Source organism: Amphibalanus amphitrite, unplaced genomic scaffold (genome assembly GCF_019059575.1).
Source record: "Amphibalanus amphitrite isolate SeventyFive unplaced genomic scaffold, NRLGWU_Aamphi_draft 000652F_arrow, whole genome shotgun sequence".
NCBI lineage: Eukaryota > Metazoa > Arthropoda > Thecostraca > Balanomorpha > Balanidae > Amphibalanus > Amphibalanus amphitrite.
In genome coordinates, this window is record NW_024882146.1 from 171712 (window position 1) to 199654 (window position 27943).

The 27943-nt window shown below is 51.0% G+C and overlaps 2 protein-coding genes across 35 annotated transcripts; both read right to left on the reverse strand.

Moving 5' to 3' along the window:
* Positions 1 to 3462: 3462 nt before the first annotated feature.
* LOC122364019 lies at positions 3463 to 12439 on the reverse strand. The gene is made up of 11 exons (XM_043333983.1): positions 12287 to 12439; positions 10291 to 10394; positions 9719 to 9903; positions 8749 to 8862; positions 8029 to 8464; positions 7388 to 7879; positions 7005 to 7150; positions 6249 to 6420; positions 5593 to 5748; positions 4913 to 5213; positions 3463 to 4439 (listed from the first exon to the last, which is right to left on the reverse strand). The coding sequence occupies exons 2-11, from the start codon at positions 10390 to 10392 to the stop codon at positions 4165 to 4167; spliced, it is 2379 nt and encodes a 792-aa protein (XP_043189918.1). The 5' UTR covers positions 10393 to 10394; positions 12287 to 12439; the 3' UTR covers positions 3463 to 4164.
* A 472-nt stretch (positions 12440 to 12911) lies between these two features.
* On the reverse strand, positions 12912 to 27799 carry LOC122364022 (ubiquitin-conjugating enzyme E2-17 kDa). Of its 34 annotated transcripts, none has more exons than XM_043334008.1 (6): positions 27723 to 27799; positions 26640 to 26842; positions 26140 to 26254; positions 21798 to 21878; positions 17148 to 17352; positions 12912 to 13952 (listed from the first exon to the last, which is right to left on the reverse strand). In XM_043334008.1, the coding sequence occupies exons 3-6, from the start codon at positions 26181 to 26183 to the stop codon at positions 13782 to 13784; spliced, it is 501 nt and encodes a 166-aa protein (XP_043189943.1). In that variant the 5' UTR covers positions 26184 to 26254; positions 26640 to 26842; positions 27723 to 27799; the 3' UTR covers positions 12912 to 13781. The 34 variants fall into 34 exon arrangements, with proteins under 34 accessions (XP_043189943.1, XP_043189951.1, XP_043189949.1 ...); XM_043334016.1 differs by having other exon boundaries at positions 26640 to 26830; positions 27723 to 27785; XM_043334014.1 differs by having other exon boundaries at positions 27743 to 27775.
* Positions 27800 to 27943: the final 144 nt, after the last annotated feature.

The window sequence follows — 27943 nt, forward strand, 5'->3', positions numbered from 1 at the left end:
ATTTGAGCATATTCAAGACACTTTAGCGAACACGTGAAACATATATGAACTCCGCCTCGACCTGATTTAACAGGTCTAAGCAGAGCTGGGAGGGGATCGTGAGTCCGCCGGCCGCGCTGCGCAGTCGAGTCCAGAGCGTCTGAACTGGCGCGTCCTCAGATGCCATCGCCAGCGCGCCGAAACTGGGGCCGCATTTTCTGGCGATGTAGCCGGCCAGATGCGCCATTGCACCTTCGGTGGCCGGCACACCAGTCTCAGCGTCCAGCGCCGCTGAGGGCGCAGGCGGTATATGCACTGTCTCGGCCTCCCGCAGTAGCTGCGCCCTCTCCTGCTCCGCCTCCTCCTCTGCGTCCGGGGCTGGCTCGTCAGGAACGGGCTCCAGGCTCTCCGTCCCCTCAGGAACTTCTTGGGGCGGCTCAGGGTATACCGCCTCCTGCACCTCCATCTGCGCCTGGTCGGCTTGGTCCTCATCTGCCTCCGGCTCTGCCCCCGCCTCCGCCTCCGCTGCTGGTACCGGGAGCGCCGCGGGTGAGCGACTCTTAATCTGCACGCCGTGGGCCCGTGACGCGCAAGCTGGATCAGAGTGAACAGGCGGAGGCGCCCCTTCACCTCTGTCGTCGTGGGATTGGGGCTTCCGCCGCCAGAGCCGCGGATGTGGCTGAACGAGCCCTAAAGCCGGTTCTGGGTGACGTGGCGGAGCAGCAGTTAGCAGTCCGGGCCAAAACGCTGCTGCACGTCAGCGAGCAGACCCCGCTCCACCTTCACTGTCACTACTAGACCCTTCTGGAACGGGAGGAGGTGACCAGCTGAGCCGACGCGCAGTCCCTCCACCTCTTCCACCAGCTTAGAGAGGGCGTCCTCCTGCCCGGGAGTACCGGAGCAGCCTCTCCGCAGTGTTTTGGCGTCCCTCGGATGGCCGAGCTGTTGAGGACGTCCATGCCGCTGTCAATGGTGAAGAGGAAGGCTGTCTCTTTCTCCTTTCCGGGCATGTACCGAGTACGTCTGTGCGGCCAGACCGCACGAAGCAGACAGCAGCTCGTAGGCGGGCCGGACTTTCTGTCGCGCCATTCCGGAGACCTGACAACAAATAGGGAAAAATGTGTTGGAGTTTCTCGATGTTGTGGCCTTTCACGTTACGCTCACGCTTAAATTATCGTATCGCATAAGATACGATGCGAGGCAATTAGGACGGCATAACATAATGCGTTTTTATGCGGCGCAGCATGACACGGCACACTCCATCATACAGGTAGAGGTTCAGCCGCGGAGCGTGTAGGTACAAAAAGAAACAAACAAATAAATCCCACCCTTTATACCTTACCTTACCTTACTTTGATCAGAATTTTGAAAGGCTCTTTGGCCTGTGGGGTACCGTTCTCATCGAGCTCGAGGCAACTTGAATGTCAAAACTCAGTCAGGCACTGAGTACCTGATGTTTGCCCAGTGGGCGTCCAGCCTGGATTTGAAGAGGTCTACAGAGGCAGCGCTCACGACCGAGAGGGGGAGACTATTCCAGTCGTTCACTACCCGCGCACCGAACGCTTGTCTTCTCGGTCTTGATTCGGCCCTCGGCTTCAGGAGTTTCCACGGGTGACCGCGGGTGCGCTGGACTGCTGCAAGAGTGAAGAAGTCCTCTGGAAGCAGGTCCATTCCGCCGTGGAGAACCTGGTACACTTGGATCATATCCCCGCGACGTCTTCGGTAGAATAGTGATGGAAGCTTCAGTGCCTCTAGTCGTTCCTCATATGGCAGGTGTCTGATAGAGCTTATAAAATTAAGTGTTTTATCCAGCAAAAACACTTAATTTATACTTTTTCTTGCACAACAATATTGTCAATGGTGTGGACAAAGGGCATAATAAAAGGGTAGTAAGTATCATGAGCCTGTTGACGCTGCAGCACCCCTATAAAACAAATAATCGAGAACAACAGGCATCATGATACCCATCTTTCTTTCAGAAACTGTGCAATCACTGAGCAGCTCTAAATTTAATAAGTACAATGGTATTTGCTTATGTGTAACTGACAACTGTACATATTTTTATTCAAGTTGCATTGAATCAATGCTTCCAAAAAATAGTTTATGGACAAGAAAGCAATGTGCATATTGGTCACTATTCACTAGCACGATTTTAATGCAGGTAAAATGTTATGCCTAATGGTCTAGTCATCCTGTGTACAAAGCATGCAAGATTTATTAGTCTTCCAAACAATCACAGCATTATTAAGGCAGAGCTAAGTCTGGAAAGGTAAATGTACATACTTACGCATTGATTCTGGCACCTGGTGTTTGAAAGCTGGCATCTTGGCATCCATCGCCAGTCCACCTCTGGTGAGGCGAGACGCTCACCACCACAGGACCTTGGAGCGCAGAGCTGCTCTGGATGGGCCACGCCCAGACTGAAAAAAATACATCAAATATGTTTGGCGTAATGGCAGAATTGCGCCAAAAATTTCAGCACAAGTCTCAGCCTGGCGCAATTTCGCATGCGCCAAATTCAGTGCATGGTGGCCGCTGAATTTTTCGGCGCACGGCTGCAGCAGAATTTTACTGCAAATGGTGGTCACCAAATTTTTCAGCACGCTGGTCAATCTAGCAGCAGACTCATCCTGCGAGCGGGTCTGAAGAGGGTCTGAACTTCCGGCCAGGGGCTTGTTTTATTGGGGCTTACATTTGCGCCTCTATGTTGTACTCTTAAAGGCAGGGAACCCCAAACAGGTAAGTTGAACAGGTGAGTTCTTTGATGTTTCACAGCACGACCCCAGCTTTCAGCGCGAATGATGCAGAAATTTCAGCTCAAAATTGCTTGCATTGAATTTCAGCGGGTGGTTAATATGTATATCATACCTACTGAACCAAAACTCCACCACAATTCAAATAAATAACTAGCTTTTACCACAAATCAACATAAGCACAGAGACTGATATATGTTTACATTACATTTTTCCCATTACCAACAAGGTCAAGTTTACGTGAAAGTAGTAAATTGTTTCACTCAACCTTTGATGACATCAATTCTTTTTTCAAGATATTTAAAGCACTGACAAAAACAAAGCTTATTTGTAAATACAAAGTAATAATTATATTACGGTTAAAAAGTAAAAACAAAAACACAAAAATCATCAAAAACTGTAATAAAATAATAATTACGTCATATATTGTAAAAAGTATCCTCATGCTAAAAGCATGCGCCAGAGATGTCTTTGCTGCGCATTATCCGTCACAAATCCTGGGCTGCCAAATGACCATACCCTGTAAACTTACCCCTCTTCCCGTGAAATTCGATCCCCGGATGTGTGACATAGAACCCGGTCAGATTGGCTCCGACGCGACGCTAACTCGCCTGTAACTTGCTAGTTTGTGCCTGAGATCACTCGAATGAGCCTCTTGATAGCTCACAATACGCTAGTTCGTGCTCCAAGGACGCTCACGTCATCCACAGGCCAGAAAAAAGTCAGTAAACGATGATATTTACACGTAATATTCATTTCAAATGACATCCATTCAGATCAACAGGGTATTTTGCACTCAAACAATGACTCCCACTCGCATTAAAATCTAGTCGCTACTCTCCTCTCACGCTATTCCAGGCGCCGCTTGAGGAGAATGACCAATGGTGGTCAATATAACAGGAAATTCGGAAGTAACTGGTTGCAACGAGTCAACGACAGAACACGAGACATATAAGGCATGCAGCGATACGCGTAATGAACAGCATATCCTCAAATCCTTAATCCACAAGAGATCGTTCAGATAAAGCGAAAGTTTCAGAAGAAGACGATGATATTTGGAATGTTTAGCGCAATGAATGTGCTGGCCCCGCAATGGGCTAGTATGATGGTGGTCCCGCGTTTATCCAAAGTATGAATATGTTGGCCCCGCATTGGTTCACGACTTACGCCTAACTAGCAGCCACTCCATCCACTCTAAAAGGCCCTCGGCCTCACATAACGCCCGCTCGTGTTCGCTAATCGTCGCGGTGAACTGCTCGGCATCCCTTCATCGTTCGCCTGTCGCGCCACTGATCGTCGCCGTTCTTGAGTCACCCCAATGACGCCGCCTGTCGCCATTTTATTACCCATTCGTCATATCGCAGCGGCCGCCACCGTCGGCTGCCCTCCTACTCTCCGGCACAACCCACGACACTCTCATCCCGTCCGCGTCTCACTTTTTCTCCTTTCCGGCCTTTGAGCTGATGCTGTGGATCATGTCCTGGATTTTCCGCAGCGCCCGGTTGTCCTCCAGCAGTTCGGCACACTCGGCGTCCTTCTCAGCCAGGCTGCGCTCCTGGGACTTGCAGAGCAGCTCCAGGTTGGTGACCTCCGTGCGCAGCGCGGCCGCCTGCTGCTCCTGCTGGTGCAGCGCGCGAGACGTCTCCTGCAGGCGACTCTCTTGCTCCTGAAGCGCTGCCTCCTGACGCTGACGGGCCGCGCTCAGCTCTGTGGAAGAGAGGCGTAGGGTTTAAACTGGACCCTTGGAGATGAAAACTAGCTTCAGGGTAAAAACTCACACTAGTGCAGAGTTTGGCTTCAGAACAAAAATAGTTATTTGATGACGAGTGTAATGTTTGCTGAAGCCTGAACTTGTATTGCTGTCTCCAACTCTCAGGCCTCACACACCCGGCGCAGCTCACTCTGGCCCGGGTGTGTGAGGCCTGAGAGTTGGAGACAGCAATACAAGTTCAGCAAACATTACAACGAGCAATGCGATTAGCAAGGTAACAACACATTTGCGAGACTATTTCAGGTGGCCAGCAAAGTCAGCATAAGCGATAAATCACCATCGTGCACTCTCAGCACTCAGTATCAGAAAGAAGACATTACATTCAACCGAAATAAGCGTCATTTCTGCTGCACAGCAGCTGAACTTCTGAACAGCAGCGGCTGTTCCGTACCCTCCCCCGCGCTCTTACCCTGTTTCTCTGCGGTGAGCGCGGCCACCTGTTCGGCCAGCGCGGCGCGGCGCGCCTCCGTCTCCGTCACCGCCTGCTGGGCGGTGCGCAGACTCTCGGAGCGTGCCGTCAGCTCGCGCTCCAGCCGCTGGGCGGCCGCGTGCTGCTGCTGCGTCTCGCGCTGGCACTGGTCGCGCTCCTGGCGCACCCGGGTCAGCTGGGCGTCGGCGGTGGCCAGCCGCGCCTCGGCCGTCCGGCTGGCGGAGTGGAGGGACTCGACGCGCCGCTCGGCGGCCACCAGCAGCCGGCGCACCGCCGCGTTCTGACCGTCCCGGGAGGGGCGGTCAGTGGGGAGCAGGGGTGTCTGGTATGGGAGACGAGAGCAGTTTACAGTGGGGAGGGAACGTCCGGTCTGACCTCCGATAACATTGGTCGATCATGCATGGACTTCAGCCGCGGACCTGTGTCGGTATATCGTGTACTTGCTAGCCTAAATTTCTCGTTGCATTGCTCCCCTTTTGGCTGCGCCGATTCTTATGTGCCCTGTACGGATCTCTGCCAATTCTTATGCAGTATGCACTATCAATCATTATGTACCGACTAACTCCTGCCGATGACGTTTAATATGCACCCTATTCCGACCCCTGCGGCGGCCTGTACCTCCTGCCACCCTACGCTGCCCCCGTGTACTATGCACTAACCTCAGCGGCGGACTGGGCCCCCTGCAGTCGCAGAGAGGTGGTGAGAGTCGAGGCGGCTTGCAGCGCCTGCTCCAGCTCTGCCACCGTCTCGGTGAGCGCGGCCACCTTGAATTCATACAGCTCCATCGTGTCCACCAGAGAGACGCTCTCCTTCGTCTGGGAACGCGGTGGGGTAGATTAGACAGTGTCCACCAGTAGGGACGGGGCGAGTGGGGTGGGTTAGTGTCCACTAGAGAGACGCTCTACTTCGTCTGGGGACGAGGGGGGGGGGGGGTATTAGACACCGTTTACCACCGAAACGCTCCCCTTCGCCTTCGCCCTTCGGGATGGGACCGGCGGCGGTTAAGGGACGGGGGAGTGAGGGACGGAACTGGATGGATTAAATCAGATATTTGTCCATCAGCTAGAAGCCCTTCTTCGTTTGAAGACAGAGGTCGAGGGATGAACGAGAGAGAATGAAACCCGTAGTACAGTCCCTAACAACCATAATTTTGAACGGTGTCAGTCCAGAACAACATCGCCATTCATCCGTTAAATAATTTCTTTATCACCGCTCTCATTTTTACTTGAGTGATAGTTAACCAAACGCCATGCCTCCTACCACAGCAGCTCCCCCTCCCTTCCACCAGCCGTCCCACTGACGGCCCGTGACTCACGTCTCCCCGCTCCTGCTGCAGCCGCGCCAGCACCGCGTCCACCCGCTCCACGGTCGTCTGGCTCAGTTCGATCGGCGGCCGGTAGGGCGGCGCCACCGCCACGTCCCCGGCCGTCGCCGCCGCCGCCGCGCCGGCGCGCTGACACGACAGCGAGTCGGTCAGCTGCTGCACGCTGTCCAAACAGAGGGGTGGGGTCAGTGCGCGATCATGGGACGCAGTTCATTCGTGAGCGACAAAACCGTAGATGGTGATTATTAGAACAGAAACCCATCTTTCAATTCAACTTCGACAAAATGATTCGTTCGCCATTCATTCGAAACAACTCTCCCTCTCAAGTCTCACCGTTCCAGGGCACTGGATATTCCAAAGAGTCACTGCCCGTCACACCGTTCCGTGCTTCTATCCTCATGATACAGAAATCCTTCTCCTCCACGCCGCAACCCCCTCCGGGCTGGACAGGCAACTTTATCTCATGCGGGCTGCTCCCTTGGAGCGGCACCGCTGCTCCCGAGGGAGCGCACCTCGTAGCCGGGTGCAGTGAGTGCCTTGGGGCTGGGTGGCCTGTCCTCTGGACAGGCTCAGCCCCGGCGACTCACTAGGGTGCCTGCCCAGACCAATGTCTCCCCCTATATCCTATCATCCTTCCGGCTCTGAAATGGTCTAATTGGACCGAAAGGGCCTAACCCAACAAAACAAAACAAAACAAAACAAAACAAAACAAAACAAAACAAAACAAAACAAAATCACTGCCCGTACCTGTCCTCATGCAGACTGCCGGCACAGAGGAGCCGCAGCGCCCTCTGCACCAGGTCCCGGTCGTCGGCCGACAGCGCGCAGCCCAGCCAGGCCAGCAGGCGCGCGTCACGCAGCAGCTCCAGCTGCGCCTCCAGCCAGCCGGCGCTCTGGGGAACAGCGGGGGGACGAACTCGGATCAGGTTAATAGCTGTGGGACGACGAACAGGAGCGAGTGGAATAACGAAAACCTATTTTGGACGGGCTGTGTTTTACAATAAAATATAACGATAATCCATCCTACTTCGCAGTTAAGAAATTACAACACAACACAACTAAGGAGAATTAGGGCCACGCTATGCTATCGTTCCCCAGGCACTGGCTATCGACGCCCGTTCAGCGCTCACCTCGTTGGCCAGGGCGCGCGCCAGCTCCAGCGCGCCGACCACCACCTCAGCAGCCGTGTAGTGGCGGGGCCGGCCGTCCGGTACCGGCGGCAGCGGCCGCAGCAGGCGCACCAGCAGCTCGGGCCGCCAGCGCTCGGCCAGCGGCGCGCGGCAGCCGGTGTGCGCCGCCATCGCGGCCAGCAGCGCGGTGACGGCGCGCGCCCGGCGGCAGTTGGTGTCCGGATCGGCGGCCGGCGCCGGCTCGGCGCTCAGCAGCCGCTCCAGGCCGGCGAGCGCGGCGGCCAGCTCCCCGCCGTCGGGCGGCAGTAGCTGCCGGTGCAGGGCGGCCTCCAGGAGACCGGCGGCCGCCTCCACCGCCTCTGGCTGGTCCATCAGGCGAGCCGCCAGGCCACAGACGGGCCGCCAGACGTCCGCGCCGCCGGCGCCGCGGCGCACCAGCGCAGACAGCGGCCGCAGGATCAGACCGGCCTGGTGGTGGCGCTCAGGAGTCACCTGAGGGGGAGGGAGATGGCGGTCAGTTGAGCAAAAGAACTGAGATACGAACGGATATAAACTAATTCCGGTACACTTCCAGCCCACGACGCCCAACCCCGAAGCATCTCCAGTCCACAACGCTGCCTGCTCGTCTCGGCGTCACTCACCTGCTCGACGAGCTGTTTGACTGCCGGCGCCAGCCTGTCCTCGTACGTCTCAGCGGCCAGCTCAGAGACCAGCGACTCGAGCAGCCGGCCGGCCTGGCGCATCAGCTTCACATCACCTCCGGCCAGTCCGTCGGCCAGGGCCGCCCACACGAGGTCGAGAAAGGCGCGCAGCTGCTGTCCGGGCAGCGGCTGGTGCGCCGGGGTGACGGCCAGCAGCAGCTCAGCCGCCTGCAGCTGCTCCAGCCGGCCCGACTCGGTGCTCAGCAGCGCCTTGGCCAGCCGCTTGCGCTGTCCGGCGGCCAGCAGCGCGTCTGAGGCGGCCGGCGTGCAGCGAGTCAGGTGGTAGAGCGCGCGCAGTGCCGCCGCTGCCGACTCGCCGCGCTCACACACCAGCTCAGAGAGGGTGCGCAGCAGAGGGCCCACGAACGGCTCGAACCTGGCGGACACGAGCCACGAGGTCTCAGGCGGTCGCAAAGAAGCGGAGACCGAGATCACATAGCACAGAGAACACTATTGGAAAGAAATGTCTTGTTGAAAGCAAATAGTAGGGTTCCACGAGGGTCATTAGAAGCGCGCCTATATATGCGTGAAATAGTTATCTTTCACGAGATACTTTCTCATCTTTCGATTACAGTCCAGTACTGTCCACCAAATACACCGTGCTCAGCATCTTATTCGTCTAACAGCGACTGACCTGTCCAATGTGCCCTGTCCACTGACCTGTCCAGTGTGATGTCGGCCGTCAGCGCCTCGGTGACGGAGAGCAACAGCGTGGTCCGGTCCCCCTCCGGACGGGAGACCAGCATCCCGGCCACCAGCGGCAGAAAACAGTACCTGCGAGCGCACAGCAGAGTAAATATAATCATACGGGACACCAGCATCCCGGCCACCAGCGGCAGGAAACAGTACCTGCGAAGGCACAGCGGTGTCAATACAAACACTGGTCCCTCTGGGACGGGACACCAGCATACCGGCCACCAGCGGCAGAAAACAGTACCTGCGAGCGCACAGCAGAGTAAATATAATCATACGGGACACCAGCATCCCGGCCACCAGCGGCAGGAAACAGTACCTGCGAAGGCACAGCGGTGTCAATACAAACAATGCGGGACACGAGCATACCAGCCAGCACAGGCAGGAAACAGTAGGTAACTGCGCGGGTACGGCGCACGGGTTTAATAGCAAACGATGCACTCCGGGGTTGGTAGCTTTTGTCGGCTTCGCGAGCACGGCGTTCGTGGCATGGCTGTTACGACCCGATAGATGAAGAGAAAGACAACAGAAAAATTTACTCGTAAAAAAAGACTGGTAGACGGTCGTTCAGTACTATTTCTCCAGATGCGAACACTCTGATCTTCTCAGTCTATAATCCTCAGTCCGGTGTCCCTTGACTTTTTTTTTTACCAATACATAGTCCAGACGAAAAAGTGCTTCCGACTGTTATCACTAAGTGAACCGTTCGACATTTAGCGTTATACCTGTCCCTGAGAGCGCCAGCGCGGCGGTATCGGTGCAGAGGTGCTCGGGTAGGCGTCTCCTCCCACCTACCTGTCCTTGAGGAGCGCCAGCGCGGCGGTATTGGTGCAGAGGTGCTCAGGTAGGCGTCTCCTCCCACCTACCTGTCTCTGAGGAGCGCCAGCGCGGCGGTATCGGTGCAGAGGTGCTCAGGTAGGCGTCTCCTCCCACCTACCTGTCTCTGAGGAGCGCCAGCGCGGCGGTATCGGTGCACAGGTGCTCCAGCAGTCGCACCAGCAGCCACGTGACCTGTGACGTCACGCCCAGGCTGGAGAGCAGCCGATGTAGCGACAGGTAGAAGTCGCATGTCAGCTGAGCGTCGGCCGAGAAGACGCCCAGGTCCGACACGACAAACAGGATCTGAGTGGAGAGAAGGTGTGAGATATGAGGTACCGATGGTAATGGGAGACAATGGGCCAAATATCTTAGTAAAAGTGGCATAGCAGAAAAAGTGCTGTTTTATCTCAGTTGTATCCTCATCAATCTGAAGTATATCCTCTCTTAGCAAGTAAAAACCCGTCCAATTAGTGCATGAGTGAAGTACCTATGCCCTATACCTATCCTGCAACCTTGCTAAGTAGGCATTGGCTTTTCATGCTTGGTCCCAGGCCAATGCTCTTCACTCTTTAAATTGCGAAGGAACTAGTCAAAGCAGAGAAGTTCAATGCACAATCAGAAACAATACTTGGTAAATGCTCATGCATTTATATATGTCCTTTGGGCCTTTATATACCCCTTGATACAAACCTTGATGTGTCTCTGCAGTTGAGTGAGACTTTTGCTGCTCTCTGTTTTCCTATATGTGTCTGCTGCAGTGATGAAATTTCTTATCTGCTCTGTTGCAGCCATGGCTGAAATAGGACACATTTAACATTTAGCTAGCTTTTGTAAAATACATTGATGGAAATGTCATATCTGCAGCAAGTGACACCAAATCATGCGAAATGCTATTGGAAAAAAACAAACATTAAAAGTAGCCAAACCTTACAATGAACACCTACTACTATAGCCAACATAACATTTCAACCCATGCACCTACAAAGGAAGACACTGCACCTCTAGGGCGGTGTTTCACGGGCTGCTGCTACCACGCTGCTATCAAATTGCGCGAGCTGACGTCACACTTGTGGTAGTGTTGGAGCAATGGGCCTGTAGATGTCTCCATGGAAACCCAATTTGACAAGTCGTAAAATCGGCGTGCTGCTATCACCGGTGAAACAGGGCCTAGGTCAAGGTAGGTGGTAGGTACAGCCCTCTGCAAACTGCGTGGTAGGTATTCTTTTTTTGACAAAACCGAGAATATCGCGGATACTATGCTATCGGTCACTCGGAAATCGTAACAGCAAGACGTGCGAGACTCGGCACCTTAGATGGGCATTAACATCGTATTCATTTTCCATCCAGTTTGGCAACAAAACCCAAAAGTTAATATTTGCCCCCAAAACAAACTGCTGCATTTTGTTGCCACACAAAGCATATACTTTGATTAGTGATAGACCCAATCGATTCCTTATACTGGAAATTACCTACCATGGACAAGAAATTTTACCCAGGTCCAGGGTTTGGGTGTCAGCTTACTGAAAATTGTCAGAAGTCTGACATCCTAGCTAGTCATTCATTTACACCCTATATCAAAATCAAGGTCATCATATTAGGCAATGAAGCATCAGTATCAGCACAACACCTCAATACAGCATAAATTTAATTCCAGCACTGCTCAACAATGAGCGCTGCATCACATAACTGAAGATTTTCATAATTATTGATGGAGTTAAGTGCTTGTGCGAGGAACATTGTAATAGTTATTTGAAAATATATAAGCATGACTTTTCCTCGATATTGAATAAAAAAAAGTGCCGAAAAATGTACTTTATTGATAGAAAATATGTGATATTTCGGCCACTGGCCTTTGTCGAACATATATAATCAAGATCTTGATTATATATCACATATTTTCTATCAATAAAGTGCATTTTTTGGCACTTTTTTTATTCAATATCGAGGAAAGGTCATGCTTATATATTTTCAAATAACTATGAAGATTTTCATAACTCAACAAAAGCTGATGCCTGATTACCTCCTAGAGATGAGATTTCCTCAAAATTGCTATGCTGTGGATTTGCAGCTTGGTTCAAGATCAACATGAGTTAACAAATTGAGAAACACCTTAATTAACTCTAGCTTTCAGCATAAATTCTGGAACTGTGATCCGAGCCCCGAGGGGTGTTCATGGGCACTGCGGCACCGCAAACTGTTGAGTGTGGTGTGTGCAGCAGGCATGGGGGTAGGGGATGGGTAGGCAGTTCTGACATCATGGCTGCGTGCGGTGGACGGTTTCCTGACCGGCCACAGCGGTCGCTGTGTGCGGTGACGGAAGGTCGGAGGATGACATAGGGACCTATTAGGCAGATCTTAGACTTTAGAGCCTATGTACGGTCTGACAACATGCAGGGCCCGTGAAAAGCCCTAGCTGAGGACAGCAGACATAAAAAGCAAAGGTTAAGACTTCATTTATAAAAAGGCTAATGAGATAATTTCCAGCTAAATTTCTTCCTACTTTCACCCAGGCGCCGCGCCCATTTCACGATACATCTTTTAAAAAATGGTTCAGTTCTGGTTCATGGCTCGGGCTGCAGATATCTGATATTTTGAAGTTTTTGAATTGGAAGTTGGAACTATAAGAACAAACAAAAGTAATTAAGTAAGTAAGCCACTGAAACGTCAAAAACAAAACAATACCTACCGAAATTGCGGTCTTATTACTTTGTGCACGTATTTGGCGACGATTTTTTTCTAATTTACAAGGCCTCTTTCTTCACTCAATATACCAATACCCTGTCTTTCTTCTTCAAACACACACGCGAACCTGCACGCGAACGACCGATGAACAATAAACAAATCGAAATGTTCAAAATCAGCGCCGCTTCTGGCAGCTGAGTATTGCTGCCATATCATCCAGCCGCGTTGATACCAAATCGAAGTTTTACTTCACGCACCTAAAAGAAATTACAAGTTTTCCTCCATCTCATTTGCACAGTGGATGTCGCGCTGGGATAAACGAAAGCGGTGCTTACTGCTTACCGGCTGAATGATGACCGACCGTGCGAGCGTTGTGCAATATTCTTTCCAGAGTATTATATCCCGATTACGGGCAACCTTGTAATCGTGCGAGAATTGACCTTGTTGTTCGAAATGAACGTTCCACCGGTGATCTGGTTCGACCAACGCAAACAATGTTATAAATGGCACGGGCATTATAGAGTTCAGTGGGCAGGGGCAAATGAGACATTAGCGTCAGAGATTAAATATTTTCACTCAGCTGTCGGATTCATGCGATAGTTGCTGCTATTGCTCCTCAGATTAAACAGTCGCTTTTATGGCATTTATTTCTGCAGCTAACAGCACTACTTCATAAAACGGCCAAGTCATTAGTACTGTAGATAACGATAAATAGTCAGCGCACTAAATGACAGCTTTTTCTCAGTTTCCACCAGCCAAAAAATGAAGACTTACGAACAAAAAGCTATACAACGTTTATATTGATTACACCTTGTGCTTCTCTAGGTTGCGCGTTCTTCCTTCCCCGCCGAAGCAAACACACCGACACACACACACACAATCACTGCGTAGGTATGCTGCCCATCCCGCCAAACGCGCACATTTCTCCGACTTGTATTCCCGATTTAAAGACATCGCCATAGCAGCGTTCCTGTCATCAGTCGTGTGCCATTCTCGGCGCTCTCCTGTCCTATCCAATGTGGGTGTCAGACCACCCAGCAGAAAACGTAAGTTAGACCGGCTTCTGCTGCCGACCTGTGACGCAAGCACACACAACAATCACCAGTGGCGGGCGGGGAGGGGACGGTCGCAGCAGGCAGGGTCGCCATACGCCGCGCTCGCAGCGCCGGCCGATGGTTACAGGGCCGACCGGTAGATGGCAGGCCACACGCTAACCACCACCGCGCGCCAGAAGATTCGCTGTCGATCCGTCACGGTGGGCGCCTCAGACCTCATTCACATCTCCCATCCGACCCCACGCGAGTCCCCACGACGGACCTACGGCGGCGGCGGCCCCATCGGCGTCTCCTGGGGCGCCGGCAGCGGCGTCCCGGCGTCATGGAGCGGGCCAACTCGGCCGGGGCGGCGCTCGGAGCCACTCAGCCACTGTCAGCGGCTCGGCGGCCCGCTCAGGACGCCGCCGCCGCCGCCGGGACGGCCGGACCTAGGCGCCGGGAGCGTTACGCAGCCGGCTCCGGCTCAGCGTCACCGTCATCGTCCTCGGCGAAGTTGAGCCACGACTGTTCGACGATGGCGGCGACGCGCTTCTCGTACTCTCGCCGGTTCTCCTGGTAGAGCTGCGCGGCCAGCGAGTTGGCCGGAGAGTTGGGGTTCGGCTCGTCCAGCAGCGACTGACGGCAGAGCGGGGAGGGAGAGGTCAGAGGGCAGCAGGGAACAGCCCAGAGATGCTTGTCAGATGACCAAGGGACGAAGTGACGAATAGACCAGACACGTGCACACACGTTAAATGGACCAAGGATGTGGTAAAACATGCTAGCATTTGTAACATGTCAGCCGAATGACGACTAATAGGTGAGGCAAAACTACCGACTTCTTTCGCGGCTTGCGGAGTGGTGAAACAGGCATACAACCATCCACTGATCTGCCTGCTCAATTGACGAGGTCAAAAGCGAGTCATTAGGTCAGATAAGCAATGACGCCAAGACGTCAGATACCTAACCAAAAAGAAGTGGTCACAGACGTAACAAACACACAAGCGGGAAGAGAGGCGACCAAAGCATTATTCCAGGAGCAAAAACCTGACACCATGGCTACTGGTAAATCTCAGCACTATTTCAAAAACACCAAACAACCAAAGCTACATACAAGTCAGAGCCCGACCTACACCATATACGCCTGAAAGGTTGAACGCCAAACCGGCACACCGTCGCGATACGGTCTCGCATCTGCCGGGCCATCATTTCCGCAGTCCAAACCAGATGAAACAAACGGGAATGACGGCCACTTTTGTAGGAACACTGCGGTCGTGTTCCAGCGCCGGCGATTGCGCTCTGCAACCAGAACCGGAAAGTCTTTACAAGACCACACGGTGCTGGCCACGTTGTGTTTGGTTGCAGTTCTAGGCAACGTTTGTAACCAGTTTTAGAATCACCCAGGCGAGTCAGTTCGGCGGCAATTTTTCGCTCTCCATTCCGCTGTCAGTTGACGTGAAAACGCAACGCCGGCCAGGAATGCTCTTTGTCTTCAAACATTTTTGGACACGCTATCTTGATGCGAGCAAAGTTGCAGAAAATGCTCGGAAAGGAGTGACTTACAGATTAGCGTTCGGTGTCCACTTCCAAAGCGGCACGGGCCGTCACCAAACACAGTCGGCATTGTCACAGGTGGATGATCGCACCACTCATAAGGCCGGAACGGACCCACACCGCGAACACAACACACAATAACAGTATCAGTGACAGGAACACAGGCCCTGACCCACTCCACCGACCGTTCAATTCATATCGGTGTTTGCAGGCGGTGCGTGCAATAATGACAATCACTCTGTCAGTTACCGTCACGCCAGCCTCCGCTCCCACAATCACATGTCAATATGTCTGTGGAACGGCTCGCCTCGTTCCACCGACGAACATCCCCATCGATAGATGCACAGGCGTTCATATCACATCAGTGACAGCACGTCGCCCAGACAGCCACAAACACCGACAAGGCGACAAGACACATGACATGGCCAGGCCTCCTCCGCTGAAAAAAAATATCACTAATAGCAGACCCACACAGCCCAACCAAAACATAAACTCATGAAGCAGTAGCCGTCTGCGGTACCTGTCTGTCCTTGCCGATAGCGTGAACGGATTGAACCCGACCGGCCGGCGCGTGACGAAAAAGTACCGGGCACCGCTGAGCCGGCGGACCGAGTAACGGGATATCGGCAGGGTGGGACCTTCGGCAAACGGCCGGCGGCATGCCAGCCGACCGCCACGGCCGTGGAGTCCGCTACTCGGCCGTACAGCTGATGGCGCCGGCAGCACCGGGAAACCGTGACCGGCGGCCGGCGGTCCCCCTGCCGGCTGCCCCCCCCCCCCTCCCGGCCGGCACACGCTCACTGAGCACAGTGTCGGCCGCTTACAGCACGCTCACTCGGCCTACAATGCCGCTCACCAGGCATGGAGGCTCGACAGGGACTCGGTAAAGCCAGGAAAGCAGACCTCGGCAGGCGCTCAACCGCAATCCAACGTTACGGTGCGTGGAACAAAGCCAGGAGGGCGGTCCGAGCCGCCTGCACATCCCCCGTCTCAAACACACCAGCTGTGGATAGACCTCTAGATGTCTCCATGTCTGATTGTTTGGCTGCCTTTGATGTCCATAGCTACATGTCTGGCTCTCATTCTACACAGCCGCTCCACTGTTTTGGCCAGCGCCGACGGTCCGCCGTCGCCCAGCCACCCGACCGTCAGCACGGCGGCAGCGCTCGGCGCGGCGGCGGCCGGTTGGCTCGCGTGCGGATTCGGGCGCGCCTCGCGTCGGGTGCGTGCCACGGGCCGGCCGCGCCACAGCGGTGCGTTATTTGGGCCGGCGCTATCTGTCACCGTCAGTGCTAGCCCAGACTCCCCCCCCCCAGATCAGCCAGACTGCAGACCGGTCGAACTGCAACTGCCGCGGCGGCAGTGGACGGGGGGAGGGCTGCAATCGAGCGGAAACTCCGACAGCCTGATAACCAAACAAATCAACCGTTCAACAGCTGAATATTTGGATAGAAGGTCGAGAGCGCAGCCCACCGCTCACTCCACAAATCACGAGAGACGACAACTGATGAATAAATAGGCAGTCAAAATGCAACTGACTAAAATATCGAGTAATGCTAAAGACGAGATAGTTAACAAAGCAAAACTGCTCGGGGCATGGATGAAACTTTGTGTCAGCACGCTAGTAATAAAAAACATCTTGGATTCGGAAGTCAAACGGCCAGCCTGACATCGTTCAATCGCATACCAACTGGACTTGCTCCACAACTAGTCGGTACAAGTTGTGTACCAAATAGTCGCTAAAAGCATGGAATCGATCAACGGTGAACGGCTAGTATCTGTGCCACCTCTGGAACAATCGATGTCCCAAAACATCGCAGGAACCGAGAGAAGAAATAACTAGGAATACTAGCTCAGGAGCTGGATGCAAGTCTGCGGCGGCTAACCGCTGCAGATGTCTGCTAGTTTGGTGTCATCACCCCGGCTTCGCAAGGTGACTGCCACGGTCATATCACGTCTGGAAAATCCAAGTTCCTTCATCCGCTGACAGGATAGACAGAAAACAAATGTGCTTGCGTGTCTGATAAAGGTAAATAATCGTCGCAATACCCTTCGTTTCTTACGTCACATTGTCTTCTGTCACCAGCATCAATATTCGATTATAATCACAAGGGTAGAACAGCGAATGAGGTTATTGTAAATGTGGTAGGTATGTACATCGGTAATGAGGGTGACCGTGGGTATACGAGTGAAATATTACACCAACAGGCAGACTCAAACAATCCAAATGACGTTTAACATTTACCCCCCATCCCCGTCTCCATTCCAAGCTCTATGAACCTGTATGGATGTGAGAATGGCGGACACATCGTAGGTGGGACTCCAGCGGTTCTGCAGAATGTCCAGGCAGATGCCGCCGTCCGCGTACACGTTCGGATGGAACATCTTGGACATGAAGCGCACCAGAGGCGGCTTGTTGGGGTACTCCTCAGTGAACTCCATGATGAGCTTGAACGTGCCGTCCTCAAAAGGTGTGTCGTGCGGCCTGTGAAACAGATAGAATAGACGGTGGTTAGGTGGGTGAATGGAGCTAGAAGAGACGTTGAATGAGTGAGGCGTGAGCCAACGAGGATGAATTAACACAGATGGGCGTGCGATGGAAGATGGAAGGAACATTGGTTACAAGTGTGATAGAACCTGAAAGTGAGACGTGCTTTGGGCGTGATGTGCTCAAGTGTAGTAGGAAGTGGTAAGGTCATCAGCCTTTAAGCAGTAGAGGCCAGGGAAGTGCCGGAGCTGCTTTGGAGCACGGCGTTACAGAGCATGGGGAGGAACTACATGAGGTGTAGAATTTGACGTTGCCAGAGGAAGGTTGTATGACGCGGGTATGAAGACATTGGTGTAGTGATACAGAATGAGGAAATGGAAGCATGGACATGGCAGAGAAGGAAAGTCATACAGGACATACTCAAACAACCAAGAATCAAATTTGTTTAAAGCAAACATTCATAACGACAACTCACACTTGATGTATATTCCTGAAACAGAAAAAAATAGCGAGCTTGAATTTTTTTTAAAAGTATGTTCTCTTAGGCATCATGAAAGGTTCCTATAGCATCATTTTAACACTTAAAAAGCAACGTAGTGCGTGAGAGAAGGCGACGTGAGCAAAATGACAACAGACTCGGTTCGTTTTCACTTTATACTCTCGAAAAATTCACAAACCAGACATATGCACACTGATTGCTTAGGGCATTCAGTCGAGCAGACACAGACACAGGGCAACGGGCAAATGCACATCTGTCAGTCACGAGCCAAACAAACCCCGAAACTGCCCACAGAACTCACTGGTACTATAATTCTCTCGAAAGAGCCGTAAACCTAAAACCACGGCCACGACGGGCCGGGGCACCAGCGAGAGCAATCTCGCTATCACGCCAGCTACAAGCATCTTACACACGGAACGAATAGCTGGCAGACACAACTTCACAGCCAGCTCCCGTGGACTTCCGCATTGGCCGCCCTCGGTCTGTAACTCGGTTTACGGCCCCATTACAATCAGCCCGAAACGTACAGGTCGTGCGGCAGTGGATTTGTCGTCCCACCGCGTACAGTAAACCCGGCTGAGGGTCCAGATCGGCGTAGTATGTGCCCGTGCGGATGGCCCTGCGATTGCAACGAGTCAAAGTTGCCGGATTTGTATTTGTGTAAGCTGGGATTTATCAGTGCGGTGGATTCTGGGATGAGAGTGGAACGCTAAGTCGACTCTGTCACGTGGACCGTGACCCCTAGCATGGGGTGGCGTCATCCCAGTACGGCAGTACTTCCGTGACACCAACTTCAGCCTACAGGAACAATGCCACCAGGCAGAGATAGGATATTTTGTGTTGTCTATAGGGATGAAAGACACAAGTCTTCTTCAGTGGAGGAATAAAAAGGAAAAACAGAGGGAAAATTTCGTGAAGGTACATTGGGTCAAGCGTCAAGTGTTGACTGTTTTACGGTATGAACTAAGCGCAAGAAGACTATGTTGCAATAGTAACAAAAAAATTGTATGAAAAAACCATCGAGGACAGGTTCATCGCTGATCACAAACAGGCAAAATAGCGAAATGTGTAAAACGTAGTCGAGCCGTACACTAACCACACACACGATGTTTTACGTCCATATTGCTCTCGACTTTACAGGCTTAAATGAGCGTAAACAGTGAAGCTAGCGGCACGCCGATTCTCAAAACTTCGCACACCCCTGCACGCCGTATTGCGCGGAACCGGCACCGGCGGCGTTCACACATTTCCCACCTGTGAAGGCCGTCACGGCTCACACCCGGCCAGCGTGCCTCTGAGCGGCCCCCGTGTCCACTGTGGGACATATACGGCCGTGACGGCCGCGGCAGGCCATTTCCCCGCGCGGACAGCCGACCTGCACGCGGCCGACACGCCACTTCGGCGAACACGCCGGGTGCGGCGAGGTACGCCGCAGCACGGCGGCGGGCAGAGTCGGTACAGGGTTGGTACAATGGGGTACGGACCATGTTGAAGGTGCACCGGCCACAGTTCGGAGGTAAGGCAGGGGTGCTGTGGCAGCACAGCAATGGCGCGGCAGCTGTATGACGATGGCACGACAGTTAACAGTAGATCTGTACGACAGCCGCAGGGAACTGGTACGACCGCACAACGACGACAGTACGACTTTGGTACCACAGTGGCATCAGGCCTCCACACCATGCCGGTATACTGGCTCACCACCCATGGAAGCCTCCCCGGTGGGAGAGAGGCAGTGCGACGAGCAAATTGGGCATTATGTCTGACCGGGCGGCAGCTAATTCATCAGCTGTTGGTGGCCAGTTACGCCAGCACCCAGCCAGGAAAGCGCCGACAGACGGGCGTCGCGTGGGCTGGTGAAAAGGCCAGTGTCTGCGTCATACGGTCGACCGATCCGCCGGCCGTAGCCGCACGGAAAGGTAGAACGCCCGGTAGACGGTCGAACAAACGGAGTGGAAACTGGGGAGGCGGCCTCGGCATACGGCCGGTACTCGGGGAAATGGGAAATCGATCCAGCCTGGAGACGGACGCAATTGCCAGTCCAGACAGAGGCCAGAAAGACATGCAAGGCACAGTGATGGTCTGAACTTCTGGGTGACTTCCGGAAAAGTTGAGAAGGAAGACTGAATGTTCTCCCGAGTACACAGCAAACGGTGACCGCGGCGCACGGTAGAACACATCGTGATGAGCTATTGTTCCATGAAATATCACCAAATGTCTCGGAAGCCCAGCACAGCACAGCACAAAACAACCAATGACCGCCCGCCAAAGAAGACTGTAAGCCAGCATCACATACAGGTGTAGAGCCGATGGAACAGTTCCAAATACCAGCATGACCAACAAACATGAAACAACAGACAGCCAACAGGCCAACAGCCTACCTACAGACGGCCAACAGACATGCAACAGACATAGGTATACCAGCACGGTAAATACCTATAGAAAAGGCATTAGCCAAGTCACCCAGCTAATCCATAGGCGAAGCTATAACACACAAAACAGAACCGGAATAATCGACAGGTTCCAAGCTTCGCTCCAGACGACCTTATCAAATATCCAAACACCTGAGATGGTGATTTTGGGCCAGCACTATTATAATCAGCAGACTTAAAAATGTCCAAAACGTGACACCATCAGCAGCCCTACCATCACACCAGTGGCGGATCAGCAACACATTATGGCATTCGATGCTGAAATCGTGCTGTCGGGTATTCAAGACACGGCAGTTAACAGCTATTTATAACATTGATGTTGTCAAGCAGTCACAATGAAGAAAAAACCAAACCCAGACAACGTAAATCAACGTTCCGAGCAGACAGCAAGCATGGAATGGGGCGCACTAGAAACGGTAAGCTGTATGACTCGCTCACACAATGTTACCGAAAAGTTACACCACCTGTCACCAAAAATGTCAGCCAGCAGTCGTGTCTGCTATAATCACGCACTTCACGCGTGCATCCACTCTGCAGTCTGTACCTTTCACTTTGCACGATCTATCACGGGCGGAGATCCGTGTAACTAACTTGTTGGTAGAACAAATAAACAGATGCTCACCAAACAAACACTAAAAACGCAGCTGACAGTTCATGGAAACGCCTTACTGACTGTGTGTTGGATATAATCAGCTCCATTAGACGGTCCTCTCAGTCCCAGTGGATCTTATAAGGTCAGAGCGTCGTCCGCACCATATATCCAAAGAATAACATCAAAAGAAGATCACACTGAACGCTCCATAAAACGACCTCGCAAGTCGCAGCGCGATACTTATGGCGCATAATTGATAAGACGGTATGTATATAATTATTACAGCAGCGCATTTCATGAACGATTCATCGGGCAACACATGTTACTAGTGACTCAGCACCACCGTGCTATAGTGACTCAATGCCACTGGTGGACACCGCACCACGGAACAAAGGGTGAGGTGTCGTCCTGACGGCGAGTTTACTCAGATTACCGACACTGGCGCGGGGAAGGACTCACGCAGCAGAACTCCCCTCAAACTACCGTGAATTCTCGACGATGCCCCTGGAGTTCCCTTTTTTGACGTAATATGTGACCGAATGGCGCAATCTCGTCCCGGACGGTGACGTAATATTTGCATCACTGCCTGACCAGCATAGCGGAAGGGTCATTGTCGCTGTGTGTATGAGCTTGGTACGATTAGTATGATGTCTGGGGAAGTACACCACTTCAGCGATTTCATCTTTCTGGTGTAAGGCGCATGAGCATTCCAGCAGCTTGGGAAGGGAATAAGGTACACTGTACTAAATCACAATCGAGCGGATCCATAACGACATACCTACACACCATGCAGGGATTTCACATTGGAAAGACCGTAACGCTACGGCGAACATTCAAACGGCTTCATACACCTTATCTATACGCTCTAATCTCTATTCCATCCCCATCCCGCCCCTCCTCGTCTCCGCGTCAGTCCACCTACCCGAAGATGACGGCGTTCCAGATCATGATGTTGTTGTCGGTGGGGGCGGCGCTGACGCCCTGAGGCGGGTCCTCTTGGAGCCTGAAAAAGCACCACATGACGTCAGCTCCATGCGGAAAGTTTCGCTACGGCGCACCACGATGACGTCACGCGCACGTGCGGAGGTGACAATGACGTTCATATCATACTGTGTGATCTAAATTTAGAATGTGGCCGTTTTATGTAACATATTCTGACGTCAAATGACACATTGTTTTTATTAGGTTAATCGTTATCAAATGCTCAATATTCGTACACACGTCATCCCTAGACAGAAATGAACTTGACTGAAATTAGGTGGCTGATACATCTGGCATGTCTGTCGGTCTGCAATGTCCCAGACCCCAGTTATGAGCCCATACATGGGCTCAGAGTTCATGGCAGAGTTCAACAAGCAAGACGATCAGATCAGAGGGGAGAGGGCATGGACGGTGGAGGGCACCAGCACTGCTATGGTGAGCACAGCTTGTAAAATGCATATGCTGTTTGACGTTCATGTACCAACCACACAGAACATTCTGCCAGTTATTCATGAACCTGGTAAAAAGGAGTTAACCAGAGCCGTGCCAGCACCCCCCCCCCTTCGTCTAACTCGGCTCCTGGGCCATGTAGCGACACGCAGTAAGCGGCATTAACCCGCGCCCCAGTGGCGGTCTCAGCCAACTTCGCCCTAGTGGGGGGGGGGGGGGCATATGTTACCACCCACCTCTAACTCAAAAACTAAGAGGGCTAGAAAGACGCGGTAAAAAACAATCGATAGCACTCAATGCGTACGTTTGAAAGTATTTCGGTCATTTTTCTTCTTGGAGCAATATTGGGGTCACTGGAGGTCATCAAAGGTCAAAATTTCCCAAATGTCATTATATTTTTCAGAAAACATGCTTTTATCTCAGGAACTATGATGGCTAGAAAAACGCATCGAAAAGCAATCGATGGCTTTTGAACTCTTCTTTCGATAAGGCCACATCAAAATTGACCTCAGGTCAACGGTTTAGCCTGCAGAGGGCAAAAACTCCAAAAATAGCTGTTTTTTCGCAAAGTGTTTTTCGACAATAACTTTTGACTAGAAAAAGCCACGACATTTCTATTGCCAGAATCGTGTTCCTCTCGACGAGACGCGTCGAATGAACTATAAGTTGACCTTGAAAGGTCAACTTGAAAATTTGACCTCAGGTCAAGGTCATGACCTGGCCGGAAAAGGTCATGTTGCATATCATTCGATGCGTCTCAACAAGACAAACACAATGAAACCATCCCCAGCGTTCTATCTCTTTCCAATCGCGAGTTATTGGCAAAAATCTGTTTGTAGCCTCAAATGACCTCGGATGACCTTTCTAGAGGCTATCAGCAAAAATGACACCTTGGTCATCACGGGTGGTCCAAATCATTGTGATTCTGAAATATTTGGACTGTTCCTATGCGTACACACGGATCTAGAGGCATTTTCATTTTCCTCCATTGACTTATAATGGTAAGGTCACGCCACTGACCTGACCTTAGGTCACGGATCTAAAAAATCCGAGATATACAAATTGTAGGGGCCCATAACATCATGCAATCCACCAAGCTTAAAACCTTTCTGACAAACACTGCAGGCTGGACATGATTGCAAACTTTTTTTAGGCCTGGTCAGTTAACTTGACCTGGTGACCTGACCTGACATGACCTGGGGTCAAAAATTACACACATTGTCCAAAATTGATGTACAAAAAGCTATGCCAAGCGGCGCGGCGCTACGCGCCGCGGTTTTTTTATTTATACGCAAAAAACGCGACAGGGTGGTAACATATGCCCCCCCCCCACTGGGGCGAAGGTTAAAAGAGCGTCAAAATAACGAAGAGAATACACGGGTCATTTTAGCGTCAGGTCAAGTAAGGTCACCAGGGGATATTCCAGGTCAGATTTTGCCTATTTCAACATTTTTTCGACAAACCGGCGCATAACTGGAGAACCAATGGAGCAACGGCGCCAAACTCTTACAAATTGTTTTTACGAAAAATTGAATTAACTATGCTGACCATGAAAGGTCATTTTGAAAATTTGACATCAGGTCAAGGTCATGACCTCAGACCTTCCCAGAAAAGGTCATATTTCATACCAGTCGATCTGTGTCGTCGAGCTGAAAATATCTAAGGTGGTTCCATCATGCTAGCATGCCTCAATCCAAAGTTATAAAAAACTGCTAGGGACCTTTCATAACCTAGGATGACCTCAGAGGCACAAGCAGGGGTCAGTGGTGCAATTTTCCGATTCAATGTAACATGTTTACCTGTAAACCGGTGTTTGAGTGTTTAGTTAGAAGGACGTTCCTCCAAAAGAGATGCATTTCAATTTTCTTCCATTGACTTACTTCCATTCCATTTCCATTGACTGGTCACAAAATTGATCTGACCTCAGGTCACATATATCATAATTCCGAGATATATATTTCATAAGCACTGTCAATTTTATCAATCACTGAAAGTTCCAAAGCGATAATTCAGTTGATAATTCAGCTATGGCGAGCACTGGAACTTTCTCTGAGGTAGGTAAGTTCACTTGGCATAACCTGGTGACCTGACCTAGATAGACCTGGGTCTGAAATTTTCACGTGTGAAGAAAAGATGGATTAACCCTCGCATGTGTGCGGCGTTTGCCAGCTTCTAATGTGTAGGGGGGGGGGGGTCGGTTGGCCCCCCCCCCCCCTCCTTGCCGTTTGGCCCCTGATCGAGCTAGAGCTTCGCGGAAAAAACGAGCGTGTTGCCCGTGACGAGAGGAAGCCAATGATACCCAATTTTAAGGTCCTAGGTCATTGGTTGACCTTCCAGGTCAGGTCAATGACCCAAAGTCGGGAAAATTGGGACCTATTAAAAAGTCGTAAAGTGTGGCTGCTAAGGGTTTTTTCGGGGTGCTGATCACGAATATCGTGTTAATTTTGATCACAGATAATGTCTTTAAGCATTTAGACCAGGTCGGGTCAGGTCAGGTCAGGTCAACCAGTAGGGGTTGTGACGGGTATTCGTAATACGTGTCAACCGCCTCTGACAGCTTCGTAACTTCTTACGAAGGCACCAAAACTACTTTGTAAATGTTCAAATGGTTGCTAAATTCGAATTCAGCTCCAAAAACTAGCCTAGAAACATGTAAAGCTCGAAAAAAGTGAACCGAGGTCACCCGAGGTCACCAAAGGTCAATGACCTGACCTGACCTTCAGGTGACCTTGACACCCACCCTAATGCATGGGAGCAACATCAACTCACATGTTTGAACGTTTGAAACCACGAAAAGCTTGCAAACGCGCGGCTAATGCGAGCCGACATACGCGGAATCGCGATTCCGGCCAAACATGGTCTCGGAAAAGAGGTCACAGGTCAAAGGTCATTTAGGTCAGGGTCATGAAATTTTCAGGGTAGGTGTAAAATTGATCAATGCGAGGGTACTGAAAGTTTCGTCGCGATCGGCCTTTTTTTACGCGAGTTATTCGCGAAAAACCATGAGGGGGGGGGGTCCCACCAACCCCCCCCCCTACACATGCGAGGGTTAAGGTGTACCAAAAATGGGGGAGCATATTTTTTGATATTTGTGAAACCCTCCCCAACACAGGCGCGGATACAAGGGGGGGGGGGCCATGGGGGCCATGGCCCCCCCCCTTGGCCGATTTTTTTCAAAAATAAAATAAAAAGTTAAAAAGTTAAAAAGCTGAAAAGGGGGCCTCCTGAAAATAAAGTGGCCGAAATCCGATGAGTTTTTTTTTTAACCTACCCACTTAGCTATTTCTTAGAAGACTAGCTGAGAAGACTTCTTTGTTAGAAGATTGGTAAAGCTTTTCATAACTTGGAGGTCTCTTATACTCACAGAGATGACCACTTTTACAGGGCCTCCTAACCTGCACAGAGGGCCTCCAAGCCTGCACAGATGTTGAGATGTTGCCTGAACAGCTAGATAAGCTCAATAGACGCAGTTTTTTTTTGGGGGGGGGGGCCCAACAAGTGGGAAGATGGGGCCTCCAACAGGTGGGATTATGGGGGGGCCTCTTGGTTTCTAATGGCCCCTCCCTTGGAGATTTTCTGGATCCGCCCCTGCCCCAACACAGCACGAGTTAAGACAACCAGCAATGCTCTAAAATTTTCTAACAAGGAAATTTTCCTAGGGTGTCAGAATGGGAATCAGAATGCAGCATTGGCCCTTTGGCTTTAATACCATTTACTTCCCAGGAAAGCATGTAAAATATCAACAAATGGCATTCATATGTCATGCACAAGAGACAGCAAGAGGGGCAGCAAGCCAATGATCATCCCAACAGGCCACATTACAACACACTGACCTTTTGAAGTCCCGCATCAGACGCCTCCGAGCTGGAGTGGACATGACTGTCCAGCTGTGCCAAATGTAGTCACAGCCAGTGACACCAGGCTGTCCTCTTCAGAGATAAGTAGGTACTGAAGGGAGTTGAGAACTGTGATGAAAATGTGATGACAGCCAATCAAAGTTGATGTGGTACTGGTAGCTAGTGTAAAATGATATTGGCCACATTTTAAGCACCCTTAGCACATTTACATTGATTCTAAACACTCAAGCTGCCACTATATCCAGCAAATGCCTATTTCTACTTATTCAGAAAAAAAAACTATTTGCCATTTGGTGTTGTTAGTTTTTTCATTCACCTCTCTGCTAGTTTTTCCATGCATTGAAGTTACTTGCTGGCCTTATTAGAGTTTCCATTGTAGGTAACAATCAAACACAGACAAAACAATTAATTGCCAAGAAACTCTGGCAAGTCGGCAGAATACTGATAACTATCATTTTAAATTAGCAAATGCTTACCTGTTTTTCTGTTCACCTCCTGATTTATACTGATACTGATACTGCTTTGAACTTCTAATTGGTTTATACAAATTAGAATATGTGATTCTCAACACTCAAAATGAGATAAATATTGATGTCAATGTCTGTGAGTGCAGCTGAGCCTGAGTTTTGAGGCTTCACAGATTCTGACCATATGATTTTCGAGACCACTGCAACTCAAACTGGTGAGTTTGAGTTATAAAGGACTTTCGATTCCATGACGGTTTTTCGTCCAGCAGATTTTCGTCGGACAATTTTTCGTCCGCAGATTTTCGTCCGACTTTTTTTCGTCTCGCATTTTTTCGTCTGTACATTTTTTCATCTGTGCATTTTTTCGTCTGTACATTTTTTCGTCTGTACATTTTTTCGTCCGGACATTTTTTCGTTCGTATATTGTTTCGTCTGTGCGTTTTTTCATCCGGACATTTTTTCGTCTACAATTTTAACCTAACCTAACCTAACCTAACCTAACCTAACCTAACCTAACCTAACCTTACCTAACCTTACCTACTGATGTTTGCCTACCGGGGGATAAGGAAAAAGTTACTTGCATGAATAGATTGCAAGCAATGGTAAGTCAAATATTGTGCCTGTAATCTCTCCTAAGGCATTGCCTTCGGCACTGCACTGCTTCGCCCCGAGTATTATTATGACGTCATTTGCCTCCACAGTTGAATAGCATTGTAGTATGTTTTCACTCAACCTTGGGTGCACAGACGTAAAATTTATTGAACGAAAAAATGTCCGGACGAAAATATGTACAGACGAAAAAATATACGAACGAAAAAATGTCCGGACGAAAAAATGCACAGACGAAAAAATGTACAGACGAAAAAATGCACAGACGAAAAAATGTACAGACGAAAAAATGCGAGACGAAAAAAAGTCGGACGAAAATCTGCGGACGAAAAACTGTCCGACGAAAAAATGTCAGACGAAATTTTGTCCGGACACGAGGACTTTCCGTTATCTTTAAAATACTGTGATAGACGATATCTTAACTTATTTTTACACACCCCTCACTGCTCTCGCAAATATGTTTCCTCGCAGTAAGTAACTCACTCACGACACCGCGTATTTACAAATTGCAACCGAGCTCCGCCGTGGGGTAAGGTGGGCAGGGGTTTCGCACTACGGCTGCGGTTGAACTACCGTCTGTGGTAGAAACTTCAGGACGATGGCGCGTTTCATACGAAATGTGGCGCAATGTTTGTTTGCTTCTGAACTTGTACTGTTATTGGCGCTGTGAATTCTTGAAGTGGGAGTGTTTTAATAACAATTTG

Coding starts and splice junctions, on each gene's coding strand:
- LOC122364019 (XM_043333983.1), bottom strand. CDS start 10,392: ATGGCTGCAACAGAGCAGATAAGAAATTTCATCACTGCAGCAGACACA. Junction 7,880..8,028: donor TCAAACAGCTCGTCGAGCAG/GTGAGTGACGCC, acceptor CCTCCCCCTCAG/GTGACTCCTGAGCGCCACCA. Junction 6,421..7,004: donor GGCAGTCTGCATGAGGACAG/GTACGGGCAGTG, acceptor CTGTTTGGACAG/CGTGCAGCAGCTGACCGACT.
- LOC122364022 (XM_043334008.1), bottom strand. CDS start 26,183: ATGTCCACTCCAGCTCGGAGGCGTCTGATGCGGGACTTCAAAAG. Junction 17,353..21,797: donor TGGAACGCCGTCATCTTCGG/GTAGGTGGACTG, acceptor TCTGTTTCACAG/GCCGCACGACACACCTTTTG. Junction 13,953..17,147: donor CCATTCTCACATCCATACAG/GTTCATAGAGCT, acceptor CTCTGCCGTCAG/TCGCTGCTGGACGAGCCGAA.